This window comes from Xenopus laevis, chromosome 2L (genome assembly GCF_017654675.1).
Source record: "Xenopus laevis strain J_2021 chromosome 2L, Xenopus_laevis_v10.1, whole genome shotgun sequence".
NCBI lineage: Eukaryota > Metazoa > Chordata > Amphibia > Anura > Pipidae > Xenopus > Xenopus laevis.
Window position 1 is genome coordinate 6190867 of NC_054373.1, and position 20450 is coordinate 6211316.

The following is a 20450-nucleotide window of genomic DNA, read 5'->3' on the forward strand; positions in this document are numbered from 1 at the left end:
TTCAGCGATATTCATAATTTACTTTTAAATAAGAAAATATTTAGCAAAACTATAAAATTCATCAATGTGGGCAAGTCTGTTACCATGGATTTCGGAAGGCAAAACCAAAAAAGTTGCTTATGAAAAAAATATCATCCTAAGCAACTTCCCCGTATCCATTCATTGCTCATTCTCACGGGGTATAAAGATGTGGGTAAATGTCATGTGTTTCTATGCTGCAACGCCTCTGGTTTTTGGTAGACTATGTCAATAGTCAGAAGCAGCAGTGCAGAATTGACTTTTACCCATAACATTATAACCAGTGAGAATGAGGAATGAATGGATACAGAGAAATTGCTTAGAATTATATTTTATTTTCATATTATTCACTAAGACAATGATCCGCCACTAGGGGAGCTGCAACAGCCGCTGAACTATAGTTCCCTTTGGCTCTCCGGGGAAGCTGGGAAATGTAGTTTAGCAGCCTGAGCTGCCAGTGGCCAAATCTTTGCAGCAGAGCATCTCTAAGGCTAGTGCAGAACATCCCATTAAATTTGGGTATTTTAAACAAAAGTGTAAAATATCTACAAAATAACATAGTATAGAATAATGAAAGCCCTGTACTGATCAGTGACTCCCATGGAATACCTGGTTGAGACCCCCTTGTTTAGCTTTAATTAAGCCACTTCCTTTTTAATTTGTCGGCCATCTTGGCGATATTGAATTCATGTGAATTCCACCTGCAGGAGAAGACCTTCCATTGAGAACAGACATCACTTGTAATCCAGCAGGAGACTGGTGTTCTTCATATTCCACCATTGTGTTAGGGGGTCTGATTATTTTCCTTCATGGGGAGCACAAAGAGTTGTAGGTCCTCATTTCATCGTCAATGTACCTTCAAGTTAAATCGGGTTGAAAAGAGACAAAGTACATCAAGTTCAACCTCATTATGTAACCAAGCTGAGGAGTTGTGAAGCACCTACTTTCTGTCCAGTTGGGAACCTGGTTTTCCAGATCTAATACAGTGAGTATGGCAGGAGGAGAACCGAGAGAAGTTGCTCACCATTGTAGTTACCCTCATTGTTCTTCAGATGTCCAGGTTTTGCCTATGTCCATAGATTTGTCTTATTCTATCACCAATGTACCTCCAAGTCTACATACTTTGTTGAGGAGCTGTAAACTACAAGTCTTCTGAATTATTAAAAAGGCGAATTATTCAAATTGGTTGCAGCTACCCTCTCAAAGCTACTCCTGCCTATCAGCTTACTCTTCAGCTATCTGAGTTTTGCAGACCTTCAGGTCCTTTATCTCTAGCCCTGACCTGATGAGTTAGAAACTACAAGTCTAGCCAACAGACGATGGTCACCATTGTGGTTACTCTTACAGATATACCCTACTTATTTTATGTTCTTCAGGTTTTACAAGCTCCGCAAGTCCTATATTCCTTGGTCTGCCTTGTTCTATCATCAATGTACCTTTAAGTCTACTGGCCTGACCATGCTGAGGAGCTGTAAAATGACAATTCTAGGCTTGTTCACCATTGTGACTACTCTCTTCTTCTCAGCTTATCAGCTATACATCTTTTGCTGACTCCTAAAGTTTTAGGAAATTAGCCCTAACCTGAGTATTTGCACAAGACTAGACTAGAGAGAAGTTGGTCACCATTGGGACTACCCTCTTCTACTCAACTTTTCAACATAATCTTCAGCTATGCATCTTTTTCTGACTCCTAAAGTTATTGGCACTTAGCCCTAACCTGTGCATTTGCACAAGACTAGACTAGAAAGAAGTTGGTCACCATTGTGGTTACTCTTACAGATATTCCTATTTATCTACTTGTTCTTCAAATATGCAGGTTTTACAAGCTCTGCAGGTCCTATATTTCTTGGTCTGCCTTGTCCTATCATCAACATACCTTCAAGTCTACTGGCCTGACCATGCTGAGGAGCTGTAAATGACAAGCCTAGACTAGAGAGAAGTTGATTATTATTGGGACTACTCTCTTCTAGTTATAAGCATATTCTTCAGCGATGCATCTTTTGCTAAAGTTCTCAGTACTTAGCCCTAACCTGAGCATTTGCACAAGACTATAATAAAGAGAAGTTGGTCTCCATTGTGGTTACTCTTACAGATATGCCCTACTTATTTTATGTTCTTCAGATTTTACAAGCTCCGCAGGTCCTATATTACTTGGTCTGCCTTGTTCTATCATCATCGTACCTTCAAGTCTACTGGCCTGACCATGCTGAGGAGCTGTAAAATGACAAGTCTAGGCTTGATCACCATTGAGATTACTCTCTTCTACTCAACTTATCCGCTATGCATCTTTTGCTGACTCCTAAAGTTCTAGATAATTAGCCCTAACCTGAGCATTTGCACAAGACTAGACTAGAGAGAAGTTGGTCGCCATTGTGGTTACTCTTACAGATATACCCTACTTATCTACTTGTTCTTCAGATATGCAGGTTTTACAAGCTCCGCAGGTCCTATATTCCTTGGTCTGCATTGTCCTATCATCAACGTACCTACTGGCCTGACCATGCTGAGGAGCTGTAAAATAACAACTCTAGACTAGAGAGAAGTTGATCACCATTGAAACTACCCTCTTCTAGTTCAAGTTGTAAGCGTATTCTTCAGCTATGCATCTTTTGTTGACTCCTAAAGTTCTCGGAGAAGTTGGTCACCATTGGGACAACAGTCTTCTACTCAACTTATCAACATAATCTTCAGCTATGCATCTTTTGCTGACTCCAAATGTTCTAGATAATTGGCCCTAATTTGAGCATTTACATAAGACTAGACTAGAGAGAAGTTGGTCACCATTGTGGTTACTCTTACAGATATACCCTACTTATCTACTTGTTCTTCAGATATGCAGGTTTTACAAGCTCCGCAGGTCCTATATTCCTTGGTCTGCATTGTCCTATCATCAACATACCTTTAAGTCTACTGGCCTGACCATGCTGAGGAGCTGTAAAAAAAAAAAAAAAAAAGAAGTTTGAACACCATTGGGACTACCCTCTTCTACTCAACTTCTCAGCGCATCTTTTGCTAAAGTTCTCGGTTCTTAGCCCTAACCTGAGCATTTGCACAAGACTAAACTAGAGAGAAGTTGGTCACCATTGTGGTTACCATCGCAGATCTACCTGAATTTGTATTTCCTTCTGATCGTCAAATGTGGTTTTAGCACCCGATTTTCTTTGAGAAGGTCCAATGAGGTTGTACAAAACTCGGCTCATAATTGCTGGAATGTTGTAGATGGTGAGGCTCATTTCTTTTGGTAAAAGAAACCCTATGGCTTTGTGCAAAATTCATCAAAAAAAACGTGGTCCATATGAGATAAGATGAGGCCTGACGATGAGACCTGTTTTCTGGTTGGAGGTCCCATTTTCCTTCTACAAAGGATCCGCGTCCTCTATGAAAACAAAGATCCTTTTGGATGTCGAGAGCTGGCCTTATCTGGGGAAGCTCCTCCTAATTTAGATCTCTGGCCGCCCAATTTCTGCTGTCAGATTAATGTACAGTTGTTCATGTTCAACAGAAAGTAACTGGTAGGAGCAGGAGTTTAGCCCGTCCTTCCGCCAGACCCGGGATACTTTATCCAACAGTTTCATCCTGTTTAAGGGAGACGGATTCCATTCATTAATTTCATTGTTAATATCATGAATTTGTAACAGGATTGCCCCGCGCCCTTCTGTCCAGCTGGACAAAATGTCAGAAACTTAAGTTACTAATTCAGGTGGCATCTCCTGATGCTTCTCTGCTCAGTTCTTTCAATTTGTGTTAGAGTACGCTTCCTGCATTAATAACTTAAATGGGTGGTTTACCTTTACATTAAAGGGATCCTGTCATCGGAAAACATGTTTTCTACTCCAGCAGAATTCTGCACTGAAATCCATTTCTCAAAAGAGCAAACAGATTTTTTTTATATTCAATTTTGAAATCTGACATGGGGCTAGACATATTGTCAGTTACCCAGCTGCCCCAAGTCATGTGACTTGTGCCTGCACTTTAGGAGAGAAATGCTTTCTGGCAGGCTGTTGTTTCTCCTTCTCAATGTAACTGAATGTGTCTCAGTGGGACCTGGATTTTACTATTGAGTGCTGTTCTTAGATCTACCAGGCAGCTGTTATCTTGTGTTAGGGAGCTGCTATCTGGTTACCTTCCCATTGTTCTTTTGTTTGGCTGCTGGGGGGAAGGGAGGGGGTGATATCACTCCAACTTGCAGTTACAGCAGTAAAGAGTGATTGAAGTTTATCAGAGCACAAGTCACATGACTTGGGCAGCTGGAAATTGACAAAATGTCTAGCCCCATGTCAGATTTCAAAATTGAATATAAAAAAATCTGTTTGCTCTTTTGAGAAATGGATTTCAGTGCAGAATTCTGCTGGAGTAGCACTATTAACTGATGTGTTATGAAATAATTTTTTTTCCCATTACAGTATCCCTTTAACTTTTAGTATGGTACAGAATGGCTAATTTCAAGCTATATTAAGGTTCGTGTTGTAAATTCGAATTTGTGAGTAGGATTTTTGGTCAAAACTCACAAGTTTGAGTTAATAATAATCCAAACTCGACTTTGAATTCGAGATTTATCATACCTGGGAACTAGGGATGCACCGAATCCAGGATTCGGTTCGGGATTTGGCCAGGATTCGCCCTTTTTCAGCAGAATACGGATTCAGCGAATCCTTCTGCCCGGCCTAACCAAATCTGAATTTGCATAAACAAATTAGGGGCGGGGAGGGAAATTGCGTGACTTTTTGTCACAAAACAAGGAAGTAAAAAATTTTTTTGCCTTATATGCAAATTAGGATTCGGTTTGGTTATTCGAGATATGAAAAAAATAACTCAACTTTTGATAAATCAGCCCCTTATTGTTACTTTTTATTACTCATCTTTCTATTCAGGCCTCTCCTATTCATATTCAAATCAACGCATGGTTGCTGGGGGAATTTGGATCCTAGCAACCAGATAGCTGACAACTGGAGAGCTGCTGAATAAAAAGCTAAATAACTCAAAAACCACAAATAATAAAAAATGAAAACCGATTGCAAATTGTCTCAGAATATCCCTCTCTACATCCTACTAACAGTTAATTTAAAGGTGAACAAGCCCTTTAAGCTTCTGCCTCCATCCAGGTTCACTAGGAGAGCAAATCAGCAGGCTGGGCTTTCCAGTTTTATACTATATTGACTAATTGATTTTCCTTACACAGATTACTGATTTCACATGAGCTACGTGAATGTATTTTCTTTTAAAAGCTGTTCAGGCTCCATTAGCCGCAATAATGTCAGTGACTGGCAGAAAGGGAGCCTGAGCCGCTTGTTAGACGGACATCTTGGGAAATAATATTCAGTTCTGGTTTTGAGATTGTTGTGCAAACTAATTGGAAGCAATGAAATCGTATCATTCCCAAAGACTCCCAGGGCCGAGGGTGGGACACGGATAAGTTAAAGGTACAGTCCCATTATAAGAAGATTAAACCCCCAAAAATATGTTTTTTAAGGACAACGTAATGACAGCGAGAATAGAAATAAAAAACCAACCTCTGACTGTTCACCTCGTTGCCGCTATCCCGCGTATGGAATATCATGGTGTATCTGGCAACCTCGGCCGAGGGTCGGACCACCGTCATCTTTTGACCCACAACCCTAGAGAGACAAAGTGTTTAGTAGGGATGCACTGAATCCAGGATTCGGTTTGGGATTCGGCCAGGATTCGGCCTTTTTCAGCAGGATTCGGATTCGGCCGAATCCTTCTGCCTGGCTGAACTGAATCCAAATCCTAATTTGCATATGTAAATTAGGGGTGGGGAGGGAAATTACGTGACTGTCACAAAACAAGGAAGTGAAACCCTTCTCACCCCTAATTTGCATATGCAAATTAGGGTTTGGATTCGGTTCGGTATTCGGCCGAATCTTTCGCAAAAGGTTCGGGGGTTCGGCCGAATCCAAAAAAGTGGATTTGGTGCATCCCTAGTGTTTAGAGCAGGTAAGTCCGGAGACACCACCACTGGGTTTTACTGATCTATATATATATTATATAATAGATATATATATTATATAATATATATAATACACAAGAGTCCTGTAAATTATATCCTTATATGACTAGTGATGACCAGTTATAAATAGGGAATCCACTATTTTGGATTCGGCCGAACCCCCAAATCCTTTGGGAAAGATTCGGCCGAATACCAAAAACGAAATCTAATTTGCATATGTAAATTAGGGGTGGGAAGGGGAAAACATTTTTTACTTCCTTGTTTTGTGACAAAAAGTCACACAATTTCCCTCCCGCCCCTAATTTGAATATGCAAATTAGGATTTGGTTTGATTGGGCAGAAGGATTCGGCTGAATCAGAATCCTGCTGAAAAAAGTCGAACCCCGAAGCGAATCCTGGATTCAGCGCATCCCTAATTGTAAACGGTGAGTAGTGATGTCATTTTTGTCACATGACTCGCTAAAACTTGTGTATTATAATAAATAAACTGTATTATAATAAATAAACTGTATTATAATAAATAAAGTACCCCCTGTTGCAAAATATGAGGATATTAGTTATGTCAGTTCCATAAACTGTATAATAATATTCGGCCTCGTAATCAGGAGTCAAGGAAGTCATAATATCCTTATATTTCACAGCAGGGGGTACTTTATTCACTGTATAATGAGCCTGGCAGCTTATTTGCTAACTGTGGACAATGCCAACTGGCAGATCCAGTGATTGTAATAAATATAAAGGTCAGTGTAATTACTAATAGAACATTCATTCTGGGAATTTATTTGCCTTTGTTCTGTAAAGTAATTACCATTGTTTCACTAAAATCATTTTAATTGCCTTCAGCCTCCTGCCCAGCACCTCCCCATATACAGTAATGTCGGCTAGAAATCATTGTACCTCTGCCTCAGGTCATCGTCCTCTCCTCCCCAGCCCCAGTAATTGTTGGAATAGCCGTTCACATTCTCAAACTGGGCTCTGGTCATTGCTGTCACTCCCCCGAAATATCCCTTATAGCGCAGCCTAGAGGAAGAGCAGGGGAGAGTCACATTATACTCTGATATTCCACTATTATCTTCTAATTCCCACACCTCAGGGCCTGATAAATGGCTTTATCAATTGTACTTTTTGCAGCCCACCACCTGCAAATGAGGGTGTGAAGTCGGCCCGACCCACCCGCGGGTTTACCGGCCCACACATAACTAGTCTCCTTCTTTTACCAAAGCAACAGTCCTGTCCTGCTTTATGGCAGCTGAGATTCTAGCTATCTGTATAACAGAACATTCTGTCCCAGTGGCTGCACAGATCCTATCTGATCCCCATTGTAAGCAGCAGTCCTGTCCTGCTTTATGGCAGCTGAGATTCTAGCTATCTGTATAACAGAACATTCTGTCCCAGTGGCTGCACAGATCCTATCTGATCCACATTGTAAGCAGCAGTCCTGTCCTGCTTTATGTTAGCTGAGATTCTAGCTATCTGTATAACAGAACATTCTGTCCCAGTGGCTGCACAGATCCTATCTGATCCCCATTGTAAGCAGCAGTCCTGTCCTGCTTTATGGCAGCTGAGATTCTAGCTATCTGTATAACAGAACATTCTGTCCCAGTGGCTGCACAGATCCTATCTGATCCCCATTGTAAGCAGCAGTCCTGTCCTGCTTTATGTTAGCTGAGATTCTAGCTATCTGTATAACAGAACATTCTGTCCCAGTGGCTGCACAGATCCTATCTGATCCCCATTGTAAGCAGCAGTCCTGTCCTGCTTTATGGCAGCTGAGATTCTAGCTATCTGTATAACAGAACATTCTGTCCCAGTGGCTGCACAGATCCTATCTGATCCCCATTGTAAACAGCAGTCCTGTCCTGCTTTATGGCAGCTGAGATTCTAGCTATCTGTATAACAGAACATTCTGTCCCAGTGGCTGCACAGATCCTATCTGATCCCCATTGTAAGCAGCAGTCCTGCCCTGCTTTATGGCAGAAGACAGAAATACATGTGAGGGGTAGGATCCAATCAGTGGTGGTTTGGGAACATTTGGGATTTGTTGCCCTTACCTGTAGCCAGTTACATTTCTACCCACAACCAGGTGTTTGGGCTCAGTGTCACAGAGGTAAAGGTTAAAGTCATTCTCAGGGATCAGATCCACATCATGGAATATAAAACAGTCCCAGTCTTCCTCCTTCAGCGCCTCCAGGTACCCGATGTTCAGCAACTTTGCTCTGTTGAACTTCTGGTTGCCGGCCTGTAACAATACAACACAAGCATTACCCTCAGTCTGGCCCATACACTCTCACATCTGGTTGCCCAACTTGAGAGCCAAACACCCCCCCATTACCCCACAGTGAGGGACGTACCTGGTGAATGACATAAATCCCATAGTCCAGTTGTTGGCGCTGCAGGAAGGGGTGCAAGTGTTTGAGCAGATACAACAGGTGTTGCTCGCGGCTTCGGTGAGGAATCAAGATGGCGACTTTTTGCTGAGATTTGCAGCTCTCCGGTTGGTACCTGCCATTTTCCACCTGGGGGTTCTCTTTCTTCACCTGCTTCAAACTTAGAGAAGCCTCAAACTTCAGTGGCAAAGTGCCCCCTGCGCGGCGGGAAAGAGAAACAAATTAAATCACTGACTGAACCAGGAACAGAAAACACCGAGATATTCTGTGGGGCCCACCCCACTGATATCTGATAAATTAAATCCCGATATCGTCATCCTCCTTAAAGGGATTCTGTCATGATTTTTATGATGTATTTCTTATTTCTAAATGACACTGTTTACACTGCAAATAATTCACTCTACAATATAAAATGTCATTCCTGAACCAGCAAGTGTATTTAGTTGTAATATTGGTGTGTAGGTGCATCTCAGGTCATTTTGCCTGGTCATGTGCTTTCAGAAAGAGCTAGCACTTTAGGATGGAACTGCTTTCTGGCAGGCTGTTGTTTCTCCTACTCAATGTAACTGAATGTGTCTCAGTGAGACATGGATTTTACTATTGAGTGTTGTTCTTAGATCTACCAGGCAGCTGTTATGTTGTGTTAGGGAGCTGCTATCTGGTTACCTTCCCATTGTTCTGTTGTTAGGCTGCTGGGGGGGAAGGGAGGGGGGTGATATCACTCCAACTTGCAGTACAGCAGTAAAGAGTGACTGACGTTTATCAGAGCACAAGTCACATGACTGGGGACAGCTGGGAAACTGACAATATGTCTAGCCCTAAGTCAGATTTCAAAATTAAATATAAAAAAAATCAGTTTGCTCTTCTGAGAAATGGATTTCAGTGCAAAAGTCTGCTGGAGCAGCACTATTAACTGATGTGAACAAATTCGTATCCCTTTAAGCTGGATATACATTATAAGATCCGCTCATTTAGCAAAGTCACCAAACAAGTTAATCTTTCCCCAATATGACAACCTAAAGTGGACGATCGTAGGCTCTAGAGTAAAACTTCTGGATTACAGCGGCCGGTATATAAACTGTCAGAGCAAGGGCCGAATCATCTGGCCAATGAGGTGCCTGATCTGACAGAAAAATCAAACTGCCAATTTTCAGCCAGATATCAGTGGGGTGGGCCCGTTGGAGGTCCCCATTCACAGTGGGATAAACTGCAGATGAAATCTGCCCTTGTATGAGCTTCTTTAGGAGGGAATATTGGGGGTAAGATCCCCTTGTTTGGCGACCTCTCCAAATCAGTGGATCTCATAGTGTTTATAATCGGGATGCACTGATTCCACTATTTGGGATTCGGCCGAATCCCAGAATCCTTCATGAAACATTTGGCCGAATACCGAACCCGAATTTGCTTATGCAAATTAGGGTCAGGAAAGGAAAAAGTGGGAAAAAACGTTTTTTTACGTGACGAAAAGTCATGTGATTTTCTTTTCTGCCCCTAATTTACATATGCAAATGAGGCTTCGGATCGAATAAACGGACGATTAAATCTGCCCTTGTATGGCCTTCTCCTAATGTGTGGATCTCATAGTGTATCGGCCGAATCTCTGAATCCTTCATGAATACTGAATCCAAATCCTAATTTGCATATGCAAATTAGGGTCAGGAAAGGATAAAGTGGAAAAAAACTTGTTTTGTGACGAAATCTCGCGTCATTTCTCTTCCCACCCCTAATTTACATATGCAAATCATTATTCGGTTCGGCCAGGTACAAAGATTCAGCCGAAACCTGCTGAAAAAGGCCGAAACCTGAATTGAATCCTGGATTCAGCGCGTCGCTAGTTCATAAGATACTGACTTGGTCGGGAGTTGGCAGTTAAAATCAGACCAATTTTGGGCGTCTTTAGACTCAGCTATTAATTCAGTGGCTGAACCCAGTGGGAAGACCTTGGTCCATAGTTGAACTCCCAAATCCTAAGGAGATCACAACTGGAGTTGACAGTTACTGACTTTTCGTCACGTAAAAAAACGTTTTTTTCCACTTTTTCCTTTCCTGACCCTAATTTGCATAAGCAAATTCAGGTTCGGTATTCGGCCAAATGTTTCATTAAGGATTCTGGGATTCGGCCGAATCCCAAATAGTGGAATCAGTGCATCCCTATTATAAACGTGGCCATTATCAGGGCTGCCACAACGTTGTACAGTAAATAGTGATAAGGAGTATGTTATACAAAGCGCAACTGGGTCATGTACACTCTGACGCTTGTGTTGTCTAAACCCTTCCCATAATTCTCAGCTGCTGCAGGACATTTGTTTTTTTATCAAACCCCCATTTTTTTCATAGTAAGGTTCCAGATATAGAAATACAGTCATAGTTCCACGGACATCTAGTTCCACGGACATCTAGGGGCTCATTTACTTAGCTCGAGTGAAGGAATAGAAGAAAATTTCGAATGGTCGAATATGGCTACTTCGACCATCAACTACGACTTTGAATCGAACGATTCGAACTAAAAATCGTTCGTCCATTCGATAGTCGAAGTACTGTCTCTTTAAAAATTTCTTCGACCCCCTAGTTCGCCACCTAAAACCTACCGAGGCCAATGTTAGCCTATGGGGAAGGTCCTCATAGGCTTCCTAACAATTTTCTGATCAAAGGAATATCCTTCGATCGATGGATTAAAATCCTTCGTAGGAATAGCTCTAAATCCTTCGACTTCGATATTCAAAGTTGAAGGATTTACATTAATTTACCTCGATTAACCCCCCAGTATTTGACCCTATGTAAATCTGCCCCCTAGTGTATAAATCTCACACTAAGGGGCTGATTTATCAAGGGTCGAATTGAAAATTCTAATTAGAAATTCGAATTTTCTAAAAAAATTTATGTTCAAAATAGTTAAAATTCGACTAGGGAGTTATTCAAATTCGATTTTTTAAAAAAATTTCAATTACATTTTTGAGATTTATCATACTCTGGACCTTTAAGAATTTGAATTTGACTATTCGCCACCTAGAACCTGCTGAATTGCAGTTTAAGTCAATGGGAGAGGTGCAGTGATCGACCCGAAAACTCGATTTGAATTAAATTTGAGTTTTCGGGGCAATTCCATTCATCGGAGTTTAAAAAATTTGATATTTTTTTAAAATAAATTTCGATAACATTTTCGAGATTTATCATACTCAAATTTGACTATTCGACACCTAAAACCTGCCGAATTGCAGTTTAAGTCAACGGTAGACGTCCAGGGATAAATTTTGAGTTGTTTGCAGCCTTCCTGACATTCGCAATTTTTTTTCAAAAAAAAATTGCGAATCGAGTTTTTAAAGCTTAAATCGAATTCAAATCGAGTTTTCGGGTTGATTCCATTCATCCGAGTTTAAAAAAAGTTTTTTTTAAATAATTTTCAAATTTATGGGAGTTTAGGGGAGTTTTTAAAAACCTTTAAGGGGCAGATTTATCAATGGTCGAGGTGAATTTTCGAATGAAAAAAATGCGAATTTTGAGCTATTTTTTGTGTACTTCCACTAGGGAATAGTCCAAATTCGATTTGAATTTGAAAAAAATTTGAAAATTCGAATATCGAAATTTATCATGTACTGTCATCTAAAACCTGCGAAATTGCTGTTTTAGCCTATGGGGGACCTTCTAGAACCTATCTGGAGTCAATTGGTGGACTTTGAGAAATCTACGTTTTTTTTGGGGAAAATTCAATCGAATGCGCTATTCCTATGATTCGTACAATTCTAATTTCGGCCTAATATGGACCTATTAGATCGAAAATGGACCTATTCGACCAAAAAAAACCAACTTAATTTTGGTTGGTCTTTTTGAATTCGAATTTCGATTTTTTTTTTTTTTTTTTCAATTCAAAATTCGACCCTTGATAAATATGCCCCTAAATGTGCATCTAACTAACCTTTAAGCTGAGGGGAAGCCAGGAGAGCAAATATCAATATCCCCAAAATCTTACCCTAATGGGCTTTCAGGCTGAGCTGGTCACTGTTCAGTCCTCGCAGGGGACCGCCCCACAGTTAAAGGGAAAGTTAAAGGAAAGGGGCAATTACTCACTGAGCAGAGGGGAGAGGGCAGGGCAGAGCTTCACGGGCTCTTTGTCCGTTTCTTCAGCAGCCGCATGAGCTCTCTCCTCTTCATTCCACCTCTCCATGGAAGTGTCTCTCCATCTATAATCCATCGGCTGTTTCAACTTGAGAGCGTAGCGGGCAACATCGGCCGAGTTAAGAGCAGCCCACCCAAAGAGCAGCAAGCACAGGGATATAATAATTAGGATCCGGATCCTGCAGAACGTCAGGGACACAAAGCTGCTCAGTAACATCGCTGGTGGGTCTCAGTCTAAACACACCCAAAAAATTGCCCCGAGCTTGGAGAAACTAGCAGCGCGTCCTTGCGTCCGATATGCGCCAACAAAGATGAGACATCGTCCCCCCGAGGCTGTGGGATCCCAAGAGTTTCCAACGACGGAATCTCCCCTGGATTGGAAAAGAACGTTATTATAGTGCGCTCATTTTCATACGATATTCTAGCCAACCGATATCAGCAGGAGACGGTTATTAGTCGGCTCGTCGATCGGGCTGGCTACTAAACTTTGATCGAAGGCACCTGAACATCGGCCATTGTTAGTGCTGAATCATCAGATACAAATAGTAGAATTCTATTGTTTCTATTGTATATCTGACCCTTCGGCTCTACACGTGTGTATTGAAACCAACGAGCTTTCCTGAAAGATCAGAATTGTACCTTAAAGCCGAACATAACGCAGAGATAGAGGCACATTTACTAAGGGTTAATTAACTCTCGATATTCAACCATCGAAGTAAAATCCTTCCACTTCGAATATCGAAGTCGAAGGATTTACCGCAAATACAGATCGATCAAAGGAAAAATCGTTCAATCGAACGATTAAATCCTTCGAACCATTAGAAGGATTTTAATGCATCGATCGAAAAGGTTTTCCTTCGATCAAAAAAAGCTTAGAAACCTTATGGGGAAGGTCCCCATAGACTTACATTGGTGCTCGGTAGGTTTTAAGTGGCGAAGTAGGTAGTCTAAGTTTTTTTTAAAGAGATAGTACTTCGACTATCGAAAGGTCGAATAGTCAAAGATTTTTAGTTCGAATTGTTCGATTCGAAGTCGTAGTCGAAGGTCGAAGTAACCTATTTGATGGTCGAAGTACCCAAAAAAAAAACTTTGAAATTCGAAGTTTTTTAAATGTTAAAAGTTTAGTAAATGTGCCCCATAAAGTTGTACGAAGCGAAGATTCGTACAATTTTCGGACCGTGTGTGGATTGTCTCGACATTGTTCGTGCCATGACGATCGGACAGGTTAGAAGATTTCTATTGGCTAACGATGTGATCTCTGATGATATCAATGGCCATTGTCACTACTATTTGTCGGACATAACTTATTGCTGTCAATTAATGGCCAGAACATCGAGTAATTCGTTCTTTTTACTTGATTTAATCTCAATGTTTAGTGGTCGGTCGAGAGATTGTAACAAACGATTGCTCGTCAGACATAAAGATATGGCAGCACAGACTCGTTGGCCATAGATGTTACAACTCACGATCTTTCCAGTAAAGATCATTGGTTTCAATACACACGTGTAGAGCTGAAGGGTCAGATATACAATAGAAACAATAGAATTCTCCCTCTATCTGATAATTCAGCACTAACAATGGCCGATGTTCGGGTCCCTTCGATCAAAATTTTCTGGCCAGCCTGATTGACGAGCCGACTAATATCCAAGTCTTCTGCTGATAATGGTCTGCTTATCTCCCACCGTCCACGCACACTGAATATCACACGAAAATGAATTTCATACGATATTATCGGTTGTGTTGTCTAAACCCTTCCCATAATTCCCAGCTGCTGCAGGGCTTTTTTTTTTTTTTAACAAGCCCCCACTTTTTTCATAATAAGATTCCAGATATAGAAATACAGCCATAGTTCCACGGACATCTAGGGCAGTGTATGAATCTCACACTAAGGGGCTGATTTATCAAGGGTCGAATTGAAAATTCAAATTAGAAATTCGAATTTTCTAATTTTTTCATGGTCAAAAACTGTTAAATTTGACTAGGGAGTTGTTCAAATTCGATTTGAATTTTTTTAAAAAATTTCAATAAAATTTTCGAGATTTATCATACTCTGGCCCTTTAAGAACTCGAATTTGACTATTCGCCACCTGCCAAATTGCTGTTTTAGTCAATGGGAGGCGTCCAGGGATGCAGCCTTCCTGACATTCGAGATTTTTTGGGAAAAAAAACTTGAATTCAGTTTTTAAAACTCGAATCTAATTTTGTTTTAATTCGATTTGAGTGTTTGGGTCAATTCCATTCATCTGAGTTTTAAAAATTAGATTTTTTTTTTTTTAAATAAATTTCGATAAAACTTTTGAGATTTATCATACTCTGGCCCTTTAAGAACTCAAATTTGACTATTCGCAGCCTAAAACCTGCCGAATTGCGGTTTAAGTCAACGAGAGACGTCCAGGGATCAATGGATCAATTTTGAGTCGTTTCCAGCCATCCTGACATTCAAGTTTTCTTCGGAAAAAAAACAAAGTGATTTTTTAAAACAAAGAACGATTGCTCGTCAGACATAAAGATATGGCAGCACGGACTCGTTGGCCATAGATGTTACAACTCACGATCTTTCCAGTAAAGATGATTCATTTCAATACACACGTGTAGAGCTGAAGGGTCAGATATACAATAGAAACAATAGAATTCTACCTGTATCTGATGATTCAGCACTAACAATGGCCGATGTTCAGGTGCCTTCAAAGGTGCCCTATCAATATTTTCTGGTCAGCCTGATTGACGAGCCGACCAATATCCAAGTCTTCTGCTGATGACGGTGAGCTCATCTCCCACCATACACACACCGAATATCATACGAAAATTAGTTTCATTGATTCGTCTATGGTCACCTTAAAGGGATACTGTGATGGAAAAACATTTTTTTTCAAAATGAATCAGTTAATAGTGCTGCTCCAGCAGAATTCTGCACTGAAATCCATTTCTCAAAAGAGCAAACAGATTTTTTTTATATTCAATTTTGAAATCTGACATGGGGCTAGACATATTGTCAGTTTCCCAGCTGCCTCCAGTCACGTGACTTGTGCCTGCACTTTAGGATGGAACTACTTTCTGGCAGGCTGTTATTTCTCCTACTCAATGTAACTGAATGTGTCTCAGTGGGACTTGGCTTTTACTATTGAGTGTTGTTCTTAGATCTACCAGTACCAGGCAGCTGTTCTCTTGTGTTAAGGTGGCCATACACGGGCCGATAAAAGCTGCCGACAGACTAAGTCGGCAGCTTATTGGCCCGTGTATGGGGCCCCCCCGACAGGCTTCCCCAATCGAGATCTGGTTCATTGATGTGGTCCCGCGATCCAACCCCCATTCCCATTTGTTAGGATCCGATCGTTGGGCCCTAGGGCCCACGATCGGATCAGCCTGATATTGCCCACCTCAAGGTGGACATTTTGGAGAGAGATCCGCTCGTTTGGCGACATTGACAAACGAGCAGATCTCTTCGTGTATGTCTGGTTACCTTCCCTTTGTTCTGTTGTTAGGCTGCTGGGGGGGGTGATATCACTCCAACTTTCAGTAAAGAGTGACTGAAGTTTATCAGAGCACAAGTCACATGACTTGGGGCAGCTGGGAAACTGACAATATGTAGCCCCATGTCAAATTTCAAAATTAAATATAAAAAATCTGTTTGCTCTTTTGAGAAATGGATTTCAGTGCAGAATTCTGCTGGAGCAGCACTATTAACTGATGCATTTTGAAAAAAACACGTTTTCCCATGGCAGTATCCCTTTAAGGCCAGCTTAATAATGTGAGATAATGACCGATTGAACCTCAGTCCAATGAGATCCCTGGAAAAACCTTGCTGCCTTTATGGCTTGTAAACAGCAGGAGATCCTTGACCAGTGCTGTGGCCACGGGATACCAGAAACGACCAGAGGGTGACCCATATAATATATCGGATAGTCAGAGCCTCGCCCACTTTTCTCACACCAAACATCTTGTAACCAAAAGTGACAGCTGAGTAATCGCTGCTGAGTAGCACCCACATACTCTCCAGGGAACAGCACTGTGGTTCACCCCTGGGTGCTAAATACACACACGATCTTCATCAGCTACTGCTCGGCTGAGGCAAGTCCCATGGCTGCAGCTATTCCTAGACCTGGGGTGTTTGCCACCTAGTAATATATAGTGAATAAAGTACCCCCTCTTGTAAATTATAAGGATATAATAAGTTACCGAGGAGTTTCATGATCATATAAAAACACGAAGCCGAAGGCCGAGTGTTTTTATACAGGTCATGGAACTCCGAGGTAACTTCCATACCTCCCAACATTTTGGAAGTAAAAAGAGGGGCAAAAAAATTTTTTCCGCATGTAGCGCAGCATTTTTTTGACCACACCCTTTCTGTGGCCACACCCCCTAATTACCATGTTTGTTTTACAAAATTTGGCAGGTTATGAAAGTTTGAAAATATTTCTCCTTATCTAAACTGTGTTTTTGTGTCTCAAAATTGTTACAAAGTATCTTATTTGCACCTGTTAGCTGTTCTGGGCTCTCTGCTAAAAGCCAATTAAGTGAGAAACTTTGTTTCTTTTTCTGGCTGTTCAGTGCAGAGAAAAGAGGGACTTTCCAGTACAAATGAGGGACTGCGGGTTGAGCTGTCAAAAGAGGGACTGTCCCTCCGAAAAAGGGACAGTTGGGAGGTATGAACTTCTAATATCCTCATATTTTGCAACTGGGGTACTTTATTTATTATAATACACAAGTTTCAGTGAGTCATGTGACAGAAATGACATCACTACTCACCGTTTATAACTGATGCCATCAGAACTCACTGTTTATAACTGATGACATCAGAACTCACCGTTTATAAGGATATAATTTACAGGATATTCATGGCTTTTGTGTATTATATACATCTCTGCGTACCCCCAATTCCCCCTATATAAACAGGGTGTGCCTTACCATGCACCCAGAAGAGGCAAGTGTGTATGTGAAAGTGGGCAGGGAGTTGGGTGCATTTTGGGGTGCGTTTCTGCAGAACTGGGCACGGCACCGCATTGGACTGGGCTAAATGAAACGGGTCTCACTTGGAGCCATAGTTTTGTCCTGCTGAAGCTGAAGACTAAGTGCCATCATCCCACCCTTGACTGACAGTTTTTACTAAAAGCACGTGGGCACCTCATGTCAATGTACTTGTCATTACCAATTCACTATCCATTCCCCTATCAATACAGTGAAACCTCGATTGAGGTGAAGTCCCCTGGTTTTTAAGTTTTCCAGCATTTTACATTTTTTTATTTTTTTTATAATGCATTTCAATGGGTGCATTTCCCTGATTTTAAGTCACGTTTTCCTGGATTTTACATCAAAATATTTGCTTTTTTTTCTCCCTATATGAATGTTAACAGTGAAATAAAGAGGTTTAAAATGCTTAGCAGATATCTTGCTATGGTTCTGCCTGTAAATGGATAATTCTAATTAATATCAAACAAGTAGAAGAACAGAAGAAAGAGATAAGAGAGAAGGAAGGTGAGGCCAAGGCATTAATTATAGTCACAGTAAAAAGCTTTTTAGAACTGGATATCCTGTAAATCAGCCAGACGCCCGGTTTATCATTACATTTCTCTGGACAAGTCTCTGAAATTCCTCTGTAATATCTTTTTTATAATACCCTAAGGACTCACATTAGTTACTGCTCTGTCTGAGAGGCTGGGAGTGATTTCTTGTTAATAAATACCATTGAGGGTGTGTCCGCAAGGGCTTTACTTGTGTTGTCTTCTCACAACTGAGCTGTGTCAGGAAAGTGTGCGGTGTAACAAACAACAAGTGTTCACAGATTTGCTCGCATTCCAGCTCTCTCTACATCTGCTCTTTTTAGCTCTCTCTAGAGCTCTCTCTCTATATCTGCTCTCTTTCCAGATCTATCACTGTATCTGCTCTCTAGCCAGCTCTCTAAGCAGATCTGCTCTCTTTCCAGCTCTCTCTATATCTGCTCTCTTTCCAGCTCTCTCTATATCTGCTCTCTTTCCAGCTCTCTCTCTATATCTGCTCTCTTTCTATATCTGCTCTCTTTCCAGCTCTCTATATATCTCCTCTTTCCAGATCTATCTCTGTATCTGCTCTCTTTCCAGCTCTCTCTCTATATCTGCTCTCTTTCCAGCTCTCTATATATCTGCTCTCTTTCCAGATCTATCTCTGTATCTGCTCTCTTTCCAGCTCTCTATGCATAAGTGCAAAGAAATTCTGCAATTAATTCCAAAAGTGGGGAAGCACATAGGTGTCCTCGTGCCTGTACAGATGTGAGTGTGAGGGAACAAAATGCCTATAGACAGGTGGTAAGTACAGGGAGGGTCTCTGTCTCCAGATACTCTTGTGCCCCTTAAGCTCTTACACTTTTGCCCCCCAGGGTTGTAAATCACCCCTAATGTGTTGTACCAACTTTTATGTGGTGACAGGCACAGCTAGTGACCGGTACCTCATTGGGGCCCCTTTTTATTCTCCCTAAATTCCCACCACTAGGTGCAAGTGCTTCAGCCACACCTGAGCTTCTGTCCCATCAGATTCCGAGCAGCAAATGCCGCACAAGTGACTCCAGCAAACTGGAAAAACATGTTTCCACCACAAACCTGACATTCTGCAAATTTACTAGCAGAGACCTGAGATCACTGAGATCACTGAAATCACTGCTAAAATACTGGGAGGACTCACCCTGACACTGTACCAACTTTCACCAGCGGCACCTCAACATTGCTGGGAATGGGGGCTCCTAAAATTGCCTGACACCTTCCATTGTGTCTGCCCTAAAGGCATAAACCCTCTTGTAAAATGCCTAAAGGGTAAATAAACCCACTTGTTGTAGTAACATATTGGCACCGTTTATCTTTATATATTTGTACTTTAGACTCTACTTAAACAGCACCTTCCAGTGTTATCAGCAAGCTGAGCAATCACCCTATTGTGTGTGACTGTGATAGGGCCCTTAGATTGTAAGCTCCACTGGGGCAGAGTACAACCTCTGTGAATGTGCCAGCATGAGGTAAATGAAGGATAATAATAATATGAGCTGGGCCCCCTTATCTTATAACAAGGTTACAGATGTATATAAACATTGGGGTGTCACCCTGCTATAGTTCCAGGGGTACCCAGGGCACAAATAAGTACTTACCCCAAATCTCCCCCTAACTGACCTTCAGACTGGGCCCCCTTAGCTCATAACAAGGTTACAGATATATAGAAACATTGGGGTAACAGTCACCCTGCTATAGTTCCAGGGGTACCCAGGGCACAAATAAGCACTCACCCCAAATCTCCCCCTAACTGACCTTCAGACTGGGCCCCCTTAGCTCATAACAAGGTTACAGATATATAGAAACATTGGGGTGTCACCCTGCTATAGTTCCAGGGGTACCCAGGGTACAAATAAGCACTCACCCCAAATCTCCCCCTAACTGACCTTCAGACTGGGCCCCCTTAGCTCATAACAAGGTTACAGATATATATAAACATTGGGGTAACTATAGTTCCAGGGGTACCCAGGGCACAAATAAGCACTCACCCCAAATCTCCCCCTAACTGGCCTTCAGACTGGGCCCCCTTAGCTCATAACAAGGTTATAGATATATAGAAACATTGGGGTGTCACCCTGCTATAGTTCCAGGGGTACCCAGGGTACAAATAAGCACTCACCCCAAATCTCACCCTAACTGGCCTTCAGACTGGGCCCCCTTAGCTCATAACAAGGTTACAGATATATAGAAACATTGGGGTAACAGTCACCCTGCTATAGTTCCAGGGGTACCCAGGGCACAAATAAGCACTCACCCCAAATCTCCCCCTAACTGGCCTTCAGACTGGGCCCCCTTAGCTCATAACAAGGTTACAGATATATAGAAACATTGGGGTGCCACCCTGCTATAGTTCCAGAGGTACTGGAACAAAAAACTTCACTGGCACACAGGATATTTCAAGCAGGAAAAACCTTGCTAGGTATTTATTGCAGCATGCAACGTTTCGGGGTTACC

General features: G+C 41.6%; 1 protein-coding gene across 3 annotated transcripts in view; it reads right to left on the minus strand.

Annotated features, from left to right (window-relative positions):
- The window catches only part of b4galt4.L (UDP-Gal:betaGlcNAc beta 1,4- galactosyltransferase, polypeptide 4 L homeolog), a 28338-nt gene continuing 7888 nt past the window's right edge, over positions 1–20450 (minus strand). For all 3 annotated transcript variants that reach the window (XM_018245833.2, XM_041581422.1, XM_041581420.1), the window contains 6 exons: positions 12439–12857; positions 8338–8570; positions 8038–8225; positions 6884–7006; positions 5529–5633; positions 1–3594 (listed from right to left, as the gene is read on the minus strand). In XM_018245833.2, coding sequence (XP_018101322.1) covers positions 3459–3594; positions 5529–5633; positions 6884–7006; positions 8038–8225; positions 8338–8570; positions 12439–12703 — 1050 coding nt within the window. In that variant the 5' untranslated portion in view covers positions 12704–12857 and the 3' untranslated portion in view covers positions 1–3458. The remainder of the gene's footprint in view (positions 3595–5528; positions 5634–6883; positions 7007–8037; positions 8226–8337; positions 8571–12438; positions 12858–20450) is intronic.